The sequence below is a fragment of the Festucalex cinctus genome, chromosome 20, assembly GCF_051991245.1.
Source record: "Festucalex cinctus isolate MCC-2025b chromosome 20, RoL_Fcin_1.0, whole genome shotgun sequence".
Taxonomy (NCBI): Eukaryota; Metazoa; Chordata; class Actinopteri; order Syngnathiformes; family Syngnathidae; genus Festucalex; species Festucalex cinctus.
The window spans coordinates 10,582,587-10,593,737 of NC_135430.1; the positions used below are offsets into that span (position 1 = coordinate 10,582,587).

General features: G+C 43.8%; 1 protein-coding gene across 8 annotated transcripts in view; it reads left to right on the forward strand.

The window, feature by feature from the left end:
• ncoa2 (nuclear receptor coactivator 2) overlaps positions 1 to 11,151 on the forward strand; it is a 45,690-nt gene that overhangs the window by 26,422 nt on the left and 8,117 nt on the right. For all 8 annotated transcript variants that reach the window (XM_077508678.1, XM_077508683.1, XM_077508684.1 and 5 more), the window contains exons 10-17: positions 49 to 196; positions 282 to 1,485; positions 7,238 to 7,439; positions 8,689 to 8,892; positions 9,005 to 9,175; positions 9,904 to 10,039; positions 10,101 to 10,275; positions 10,410 to 10,712. In XM_077508678.1, coding sequence (XP_077364804.1) covers positions 49 to 196; positions 282 to 1,485; positions 7,238 to 7,439; positions 8,689 to 8,892; positions 9,005 to 9,175; positions 9,904 to 10,039; positions 10,101 to 10,275; positions 10,410 to 10,712 — 2,543 coding nt within the window. The remainder of the gene's footprint in view (positions 1 to 48; positions 197 to 281; positions 1,486 to 7,237; positions 7,440 to 8,688; positions 8,893 to 9,004; positions 9,176 to 9,903; positions 10,040 to 10,100; positions 10,276 to 10,409; positions 10,713 to 11,151) is intronic.

Below are 11,151 nucleotides of genomic sequence, written 5' to 3' on the forward strand. Positions count from 1 at the left end.
TTAACGAGATTGTACACGCCGGCTTTTTTTTTTTTTTTTCTTTTTTAGTGCTTCGCCACGGCCAGGCGTTCAGCCCCATCTACCGCTTCTCCCTCTCGGATGGTACGATTGTGTCGGCACACACCAAGAGCAAGCTGGTGCGCTCCCACGCCACCAACGAGCCACAGCTTTACATGTCGCTGCACGTTCTCCAGAGGTGCGTTCGAAAGCAGCAACTTTTACGCAGCTGGCTGCTTTTGAGTTGCCGTCAACGCTGCTGTGTGTTGTTGTTTGGCCTACAGGGAGCAGACGGTGTGCGGCATGGGCCAGGACGTGGGTCCCGGCGCCCAGGCCACGGGCATGGCTCCCAAGCCCACGAACCCCTCCACCCCCTCCATGACTCCTCCAACCCCGGGCAGCTTGCCAGGCGCAGGACCTCAGGGCCAAGACATCAGCAACAGCACGCCGTTCTCGCCGCCGGGCCCCACCGGCCCCAGAGAGCCGGCGGCCATGGGGGGACACATGCAGGGCTACCGCTACGGCTGCCCCCCGCCGCACAGCCACGCTGGGGGGATGCAGCCGCCTCAGCAGGGCCAGAACTGGAGAATGAACAGTCCCTCCCGCGCCAGCCCCAGCCCGGTGGGCGGCCCGCATCCGCCACAGCAGAACTGCATGCTCTCCCCCAGGCATCGCGGCAGCCCCGGGGGGGCGGCCAGCCCACGCGTCGGCCTCCACTCGCCCTCCCCGGTGGGCATGGGCGGCGGCGCGGCGGGCAACCACGGCGGCAGCTACACCAGCAGCTCTCTGTCCGCCCTCCAGGCCCTCAGCGAGTGTCACGGAGTTGGGCACGGGCACACGCTGGGCTCTCCGGATCGGAGGATAGGTTCCCCGGCGAGCGTCCCGCCGGGATCGGGGGGATCGGGGGCTCATCCGATGTCCAGACCGGGACCGGACTCTTTCGAAGCGGGCCCGACGGAGAGCAACCCGGCCGACGCAAAAGACGAGCGCGAGGACGACGCTCACTCTCGTCTTCACGACAACAAAAGCCACACCAAGCTGCTGCAGCTGCTCACCACCAAACCGGAGCCCCTGGAGACGCCGCTGTCCCCCAACGCGGGAGTTGAGGGGAAAGAAGCGGCCGGGGTCCGCGGAGTGACGACGACGCACGCCACACCCCTCAAAGAGAGACACAAGATCCTCCACCAGCTGCTGCAGAACAGCACGTCTCCCGTGGACTTGGCCAAGCTCACCGCCGAGGCCACCGGGAAGGAGCTGGGCCAGGAGCAAGGCCAGGCTGCTGCTGGCGCAGATGGCGCCCCCAAGCAGGAGCCCCTCAGCCCCAAGAAGAAGGACAACGCTCTGCTTCGCTATCTGCTGGACAAGGACGATGGCGGGCTGAAGGACAAGGCGCCCAAACTCGAGCCCGGGGAGGTGAAAGCGGAAGGGGGCAAACACCCGCTCGTCAAAACCGAGAAACCAGATGTCGGGTACGAGCAAGCTGAACAGGTAGGTTTCATTTGTTGTTGTGGTTGATTTCTGCTCAGGCCACACGTATACAAACTTAGAATCTTAGCTTTTTTTTGTTTGTTTTTTATCAAGGGGGTTTTTAAGTGAATGTACCTCAAATCTGTGCTCTTCATTACACAAAACGTATTGTGACAACAAAAACTCCATATATATATATATATATATATATATATATATATATATATATATATATATATATATATAAAACCTAATGTTTAAAAACTAATAAACTGATTTTCGGGGGGGAAAATAATAATAATAATAAATATGACCTGCTTTGAATGAACTGAATTTAAAAAGCAGAAGTAAAAACGAAATAAAAACAACTACTTTGTTCCCTCGTTTATCGCGGGTGTTACGTTCCAAAAACTATCTCTGATAATGGAAATCCGCGTTAATTAAAAAAAAAAAATCCCGTTAATTGTTTTTTTTTTTTTTTCGTTTTTTTTTTCATTTTGGTATGATTCTTACTCTATTATAAATGCTTTTTCATTCATCATATGTTCTTTTTTCACTTACATAAATATTTCCATTAAAAGTATCTTTGTTATTTACTTATTAGTTACAGTATATAGCACAGTATATATATTTTTTTCATTTATGTTTTTTCATTTTGGTATGATTTTTAGTGTATTATGAATGCTTTTTCATTCATCGTTTTTTGTTTTGTTTTTTGTTTTTTTATTTAGTCATTTTTTCCATTAAAAGTACCGGTATGTTTTTTTTTATTTACTTGTTAGACATCACAGTATATATTTTTATCTCCAGAATGCAATGTAGTGGACCGACGGGGCAAACACCGTTGGAAAGGTCTTGTCGAGACGAATCTGCGGATGCCCGTATGTCCCTGGTCGGACGTATGGTTCGAGAGATACGGCTGCGCAAAGTAAAAAAATTAAAAATAAACAAAACAAAAAGCACATTGTAAAAAAAAGAAAAAAAAATACGCTGTAAAAAATCCACAAAAAGTGAGGTCACGAAAGATGAACCCGCGATAAACGAGGGAACACTGTATAAATGAAAAATCCCAAACTATTACAACCTGGTCCACGAACAATTCTTTGACTCAACCCAAGGTCACGCAATAAGACATTGAAATCTGTTTGTAATGAGGACTAGTGGCCGCTGCTAATTAGTTGTGCTGCCAAGTTTCATTTTCCAAAAGTGCCGTCTCCACAGCCCTCCGATTTCCCTTTTACATTGTGTGTGCGTACGCAGCTCATGCAATCAGATCACTGACTGCCCGTAGTGGGATGGAAGCGCTCCAGTTATTGCAGAAAACTCACTTTTTGTTTCGTCGAATCCTGGCAGTTCCGGTCATTTTTTTCCCCCTTAACTACAGGTGTCTCAACCAAAAAGCACGATATCTTGAAAGACTTGGTTTGGCGGCGCGAGCAAAGGGAAGCTGCGTCCCAACCGCTTCAAACGACTGTGACATTTGGAAGGAGCCCCCGCGGCGCTCCGGCCATTTGATCCCTGCTCGCGTTTGGCCCGGGAATCTGCGGGTTTGGCAGCCAGCTCGGGTCATGGCTGGCACTCAAAGAAAGGAAGAAGGGGAAAGTGAGGGAGGAGGGGATCTGGAATGAACAGGGAGCGTGTTGCTGGTGAAATTTCAATTGCCATGTCCTGCATCAGGGGTGGGCAAAGTGTGGCCCGTGGGCCACATACCAGTACATACACACAACATTCTTTCATCTGGCCCCACTGAACATTTACAGTCCTGTTGTCGTTGTTGTATTCTTTTTTTTTTCTTAAAGTAGTGTATTCTTTTTTTTTTTTCATTAGTTTATCTTATTAAATAATTTATTTAAAAAAAAGAAAAAAACAGTTTTACAGAATGTTTTATTTTTTTAGACGCAGTTTAGCAAATTCATCTAAAATTGTTTTTGAAAATCTGATTTTTTTTTTTTTATTTAAAATTGCCAAAGTGCTCGTGATGTCAATTTCTCACAAATTTATTTATGTATTTATTCATTTATTTATTTAGTAGACCTCCATTAAATGAGAATAACAATATGTTTGTACTTTTTAAGCCAATGATGAACATTTTTGCGTTTTTTTCTGACACGTTAGAACAGTTCGACACATACAGAGTCAACATTTTAATATCTTTGTTATAAATAGTGAAAGGAGAATGATTGTTATTAAAATAGACACAAATTTAGATTTACATTAAGCATTGTTTAAATGTCATTAGGTTATTGATTAATTACATATATATTTTTTAATAAATTTTGTAAAGTAATAATGTTATTGATATGGAAAACAATTTTATGTCATCATTTAACATGTTTTAATGTATTAAAGTTATTATAATTCAATATATGGTCAAATAATACAGCTTAAAAAAGTTAAAGTGATTATTTATTATCTTGCATCCACATTTGAACTCAACTACAAATGTCCTGTCCATTTTAAAAATAGAAATGTGACCCTTGAGTGCAAATGTTTACACAGAATTTCTATCAGTTTGGACTTTAAATTAAACGAACATGCTTTGTAGAGCATGTTCGTGGAGGGTGGAGGAGGGTCCTGAAATCAGGTCAGTTCATGTGCTGCATTGATTGAGCTCAAGTAAATAGAAAATGCCGTTTCTAAAGGATGCCATCAGTTTGTGCCCTCAAGCTCAAAAGCTCTCTGGTTATGTTATGGAGCAGGACGACTCGTCACATGCCACTGTGTATGGGAAAGGAGAGCCTCAGGGTTTACTGAACGCCGGGAAAACTGTAAACATTTTGTTGTTTACAATGAGAATAAAGGCGATTCTGATCGTGATTGTAATTAACGCCGACACAATAATAATTCTCACACAGCAGCTGCGGTGGGCCACCACTCACACCCAGACACTCACACAGAATTGCTGTCACACTGCAAAGCCCCGCCTCTTTAAGGCACATACCCAACACAGACACTGCAACCCATCCGTCTTTTCCGTACATTTTCTGCTTTCTATTTTTGGTCTTTGTGTTTAAATGTGTGTTTTAATAAGGTAGACGGCACTGTACAGGATGTGAAAGCAAGGAGTGGATGTTGGGGGGTGCTCGGATAATCGGGCCCCGCCGTAGCATAGGAACAAAGAGGGGAGAGACACGGGGAGATGCACATAGCCCCAGGAGAGGCCAGCCTCGGCAGGCGGACTGAACACGATGAGCCATATGCTGCTGCTATCACCATGGCAGCGGCGAGGAGAGAACCACTTAGAAATAGAGCCACGCTTTGTTTTATACTGCGTACGGGTATGATGGGAGGAATAAGTCACTGCTTGGCCACCACTGTCCCCTGACCTCAACCCTATTGAGAATCTGTAAAACTTCTTTAGAATGAGTGGTGGGCAAAGATTGATTCCTTTCTTTAATTTGACCCGTTACAGCATCAAGGTCTATTGAATACTTTAGGATTACGTATTCTACCGATTAACTATCGCAAGTCTCGAATCAATAAAAAAAAAAAAAAATCCTGTTGTTTGATATCAGAAAAAATGCAGTGAAAACACTTTGAACATGCAATTACAAAACTCAACTGTGTACCTGATGTATTGTAATTCCTTATTCTTCTTCTGTGGGGTTTGTTGGCAAATCAGATAAATGGTGCACTGCCATCTAGCAGTGGGATTATGTAGTGCGCCTGTATTGAATTTTTGTTTTAACTCGTAACGTAAACGACCAATCCATGTTGTTGGTGTTATCATTGTGGTGATAGAAGCTAAAGTAATTGGTGAGAATTTGCCCTATTTAAGAAAATAAGTGTCTGTCTTTCAAGTATATGGTACGTGTAAAAGATTTGGGCTCATTCCCCTTTCTCGCAGCATGTGTGTGTGTGTTTTGGTGACGACTTCATTATCTGGCGAGTGGGCTGCTGGTGAATGGTTGCTTAGCCATGTGTGAACGATGACTACTCGATTCAGTCGGGGGTGGGGTGGGGGGCGCGGGGGTAGTCTAGCCTCACCCACTGCTCTTTCGCCCACTCGTGTCGCCCCCCCACACACACACACATCCCCCCCCTCCCTACTGTAGTGCTCATGATTGTTTGAGAGCTGAATTATTGATGCAGGACTACATGTGAAATCAGAGCAGAGTTGACTTGTGGCAAAAGGCAGCGCGGAATATCATGGGTGCGTGCGCGTAGTGTGTGTGACTGTGTGCTAATTTTCCACTGTCATCAACTTTGACCGACATGAGAGAAAGCACTTCCTTTCTCCCCCTCGTGACATGGCCTCACTGCCCAAAATTCCCACTTTGACATGGCAGCTTCCTTCCGCCAAATACACTCAACATAGCAGAAATTCAGTGATTGATATCTTGAATCAAGGCCAAATATGATTTTTCTTTTTTCTTTTTTTTTTTTTTTTTCTCCCGACCAGGTAGAATTACACTTTGTGTAATTTAAAACAACGCTAGCCTTGGCTTTCATTTTAATGCTAAGGCTAATTAGCATCTATGTCACAGTTTTTTTTTCCAACCTTTTAAGCAACAAATTGGAAACAAACTGTTCATGTGTTTTACGACTAATATTAGCGGATTGCATTGTCCTTTATGCTCCGTTTTTTGCAGCGTACCCTGGTTGTTCCTGCACAGGATGCGGATCGCGTTACACCGCTGCCTTGAAAACGGGCAGAGATTGATAGAAAGAGGAGCCATTAAGTGTAAAAGCAAAGCGGTGTGGCCAAGAGAATAGAAAGTGAAAGGGGGAGGGACGAGGCAGGATGGTATGCAAGTGAGAGTGTACAGGAGCATTACATCATTCCTGACCTCATTAGGGCTTTTCACTGTCTCACCCCCCTCCACACTGACTGTAGCACTCTTGTATATCCTGTGCGCTTGCCACCAGATGAGAGTATATGAAAAATGTTATACCATGGCCAAAATGATCACAATTATCTGGATTAACACGTTATTGCGGAATGAAACGATTCACCACCGGTACGCTCTTGTGCTGCCGTTTTTTTTTTTCACCACCATTCACTCACTCAACACACAGACTGGTTAACCAAAGCTAACGACGCGCACGTCACTCACCAGGCCCTATTTTTGGTTGAATGGGTTAAATGTTTTGTTTTATTGCTTTATTTCTACACCATTTTGGATTTGTATTGCCTAATTGGCGGTGTTGGAAATAATGGCATCCAAATGAATGACTTTTTCAAATGCAACAGGGAATATTATTTCTATAAAATGTATACCAATTAACTGTAAATTCTTTTTTTAATTTTTTATTTATTTATTATTTTTATTCAAATTTATTTTATTTATTTTATTTATTTTTTTTACACTGAGCTAAATGCACTCACTGTTAAGACTTGGTATTGAAGAAGATACTTGAATCAGATCTGACTTTATGTCTACTAGTTGTGGTTTAAGGTGCAATAAATATTCACTTATGAAATGGTCATCTATGCAACTGCTCCATAAAACCTGCTCAAAAAACAGCATTTTTGTTGACATATTTGAAGGTTTTTGTCACAATTGCCTACCCTGGTAGCTAATTACATTTGTGTAGGAGTAATTCAGTTGCTTTTTGGGGGGAAAGCAATTTGTAACTGTAACTAATTACTTTTTCTTTTTTTTTGCCCATCACTGTTAATTGGTGAAAACAGCTGTTTTCACCAAGTCTTCATCTGCTGCACTCTGGTGGCCACAGCAGCATTTGCAATTTATTTACCTCAGGCTCTCCCTCTTTCTCCATGTCTTGACATTTCTCCCGTGTCATCCATCTCCTTCTCCCGTGTGTGCAGTCGTCGGAGCTGGACGACATCTTGAACGACCTGCAGAATGCCCAGCCGCAGCTGTTCTGCGAGCCGCGGCCCGTCTCGCTGCCCAGCCCCATGGACAAGCAGAACATCATCAACGACATCCTGCAGATGTCCGAGAACAGCCCGGCGGCGGCGGCGCAGCATCCGCAGCACAAGAATGTTACCGGCGGCATGGGGCCGACCAGTGAGTACCAAAGCACAGTCAGTCCCGACCACTATCGGCAGCAAAAGTCCTCACACGCTGTCAAATATATACTCAAGTAAGTTACAGACAGCTGAAAAAAATATATACCTTGAGTACACTAACCAAGTGTTTGATCATGCATCTATGCTAGCAGCATATAGTGACAGACAATTAATGTTCCCACTACTGTAGTGGAATGCTTGCTCCCTCTAGTGGTAAATGAAATAATCACAGGATACAATTTTCAAATTGTGTCATGTGTCTGTGGTTAAAACATTTTTTTTGGAGTCCATTACAGTACACTGACAATTGCAGTCACAATTAAAAAAAATAAATAAAAATAGGTACAATTAGAGCTGGGCGATTATGGAAAAATAGTCACTTTTATTTTTTATTGCTATTGAAATCGTGATTAATATACAGGATTATTCATTGAATTGAAAACTTTCGATTTCTTTAACTACCAAAACCCAACTTTAAGTATAACATGGCCACAGAAGTACAATAATAATACATTTAAAAAAAAATTAAAATATAAGGACTAGAAGAAGAAAATTGCGATTGAGTCTAAGTGTTACTTGACTCATTGAGCCGTTTTCAGCAGTAAAAAGTTAATATTTTGTCTATAATTAATGTGATAACTTCATTACTTTTCATGTACAATTAGTACCTTTCAAAAATATTTTTCTACTTGCTGTCGACTGATGATGACATCACCTGTGCTGAGGAAGTAAGTAACAACCAGTCATGGCTCAGTTTACTGACCAAACTCAGAAAACAGGTGAGCCATGATTGGTCGTTACCTACTTCCTCAGCGCAGGTGATGTCTTCTCATCAGTCGACATCAAGTAGAAAACTTACTTTTTAAAGGTATTAATTGTACATGAAAAATAATGGTTATCAAATTCATTCTGGACAAAATATTAACTTGTCACGGCTGAAAATTGTTCAATGAGTCAAGTATCCCTTTAATATAAACCATTTTTCACAAATAAGGAAATATATATGCCTTTGAGTATTGCTTATGTTACATGTCTGTGTACTTCACCATTTGTGTCATGCAGAGAACTCTATTAATTTTTTATAGCCCGTTAATGGGATTTTACATTGTTTAGCATTACAACTTGTGACGTTCCAAAAATAAATAAAAACTGTGACATGTATTTCAATTTACAATACGTGTAACTGTTTTTTGTTTTTTTTGTGGCTGAAGTATTCTGCATTGTTGCTCATTTCTCTTCCGTTACAGATTTTGGGGGCGTGCGGCCAGGCCCGCCGAGCAGGGGCGGTCCGGCGAGGAGCGTGTCGCTGGAGATGAACACGTCACCGCAGTATCCCATGAGGACCACCAGCCCGTACACGCTAGTACAACAACAACAACAACAACAGCAGCAGCAAAGCATGGTGGGAGGACACAGCATGATGGCGAGCCAGGCCAACATGGTCGTCCCAGGTGTGTCATCAGAACAAACCATTTTGTAAACGGAGATTTTGACAACTTTCACATTCGGTATTTGGATTAGATCCAAGGATCTCCACTCACTGTCACTCTCCTCTCCAACCAGGAATGATGGGTCCCCGGCCAGGTATGCAGCAGCAACAGCAGGAAGGCTGGGCGGGCTCAGCCTCGGCTCCACAGCTGACCCAGGGTCGGATGGGCCCCGGCGGCGCCCCCATGAGGCCGGGCGGCCAGCCAGGTCCTCGGCAAATGCTTCAGACTGCCATGATGCCCAACGGTGAGGAATAAGTGTTGGGTATGAATTGCCAATAGGCCCATATAGGTGTGTTAATGGGTCATTTAGTTTTTCTAGTTGGCTAATTGAAATGTATGTACAGTAATCCCCTTGCAGTTATCAGTTATCTGCAGGTTTAGGGACCAAATCTTGCCGTAAATAGTGGAAAACGGCCAGTAATTGATATCCACTTAAAAATGGTTATTATAGTTCAACTTCTAAACTACAAAAATGCTGAAAAAAGATATCTTCCTGTCAACATGCTCAAAAATTGCTTATTTTGTGTGCTAGTACATTGGCACCCTCTTGTGGCGGCTTTGTATATGAGGATAGGTTCTTCAGAGGGAAAAAAAAACGAATCTTGGTGAATTTGTGAATAGTGAACTGTTAATAAAGCAAACATTCACTGTAATAAAAGTAAATGAACAATTCTATATGCGCATTTCACATCTATTTATGTATTTTACCAATTAATTGTTTGTTTGAATGGCCTCTCCTATGTCTGCTTTAATAAGAAAATGTGGCCCTTGAACACAAAAGCTAGCTTTAAAGCGACTCGTGTTTGCAGTGAAAAACACTTGTTGGCCGTTAAATAAAAGAAATTAAAAAAACATTACATAACAGAGCATGACATGATATTCTTGCACCCAAACTTATTATTAACCTCAACTCTCAGGAACCTTATAAACTGTGGTCCCCTATCCTTTTTTGTTTTTTTTGTCCCCTTTTAGCCCAAGCTGACATGGACATCAGTATGGTCAGCCACTTTTCCCAGCAACAGCAGCAGCAGGCTCCGCCCAATCAGACGGCGCCATGGCCGGACAGCATGATGCCCATTGAGCAGACGGCTTTCATCAACCAGAACAGGTACCAAAAATATTGAAAACATATTGAAATATGGTCTAAACACACCACACACTTTGGCTAGGTCGTTGCACCCGAATCCTCAGGAGGACTTGCTGTGTAGCATTGGCCTCGGCGGGGGCGAAGGGGGTCCGGTGGACGAGGGGGCCCTCATGTCTCAGCTGTACACAGCACTGAAGGATTTCGACGGCCTGGAAGAGCTGGACCGGGCTCTCGGCATCCCTGCTTTGATAGAACAGGCAAGCTCGGAGTTCCCCGTCGGTGATATGATATAAATTACGATTTAAAAAGCTACGAAAGTGAACCACGATAAACACAACACCCCTAAATGTCCCCGTTTTAGTTTTCATACCTTTTCCCATGACCCTTTCAGAACCAGACGCTAGACCAGGACCAGTTCCCGCAGGACCCCTCCTCCATGCTGTTGGAGCAGAAGCCCCCCATGTACGCCCAGCAGCAGTTTGGCCCGCCCCCGTCCCACATGGCGCAGAGGGGCTACCCCGGCGCGCCCATGCAGGAGCCGACCTTCCACCCCATGGCCGGCCAGATGGCGCCGCGTCCCGGGTATCCCATGATGAGGATGCAGACCCGGGCGGGACTCCGGCCTGGTGGGGTGGTGCCCAACCAGCCCAACACGCTGCGGCTGCAGCTGCAACACCGGCTACAGTTACAGCAGGTTAGTAATATTGTCATTGTTATTATTTGACCTTAATCATGCTTAAAATGGTATTAAAGGGTTTTTGGGGGTTATTAGCTTATTTTCTCGCAGCCATTTTCACAGAAGCAATCCCGTTCGCTCCCGCCTGTTTTACTGGATTTCGACTGATTTTGCAAGGCCCACAGAATATTGTGTTCTATTGCTATAAAAACATAGAAACTATCACAAGAAAGATTAAAGTCTCTTCTTTCATCAGGAAAATAAAGTATATCTATCTCTTTCCGTTGTGCAGCAATTAGCATAAGAATAGAGCTAAGTTTAATGCGTCAATTTTCACAAATCTATTTAGAACTGTGAGTAATTGAGCATTTTTCAACATGCCTTGGTTGATCTCCTTTGTTCTGCTACCACCTGCTGGCTGTTTGGGTAATAACTACCATTTCTGCAACTGTTCTTT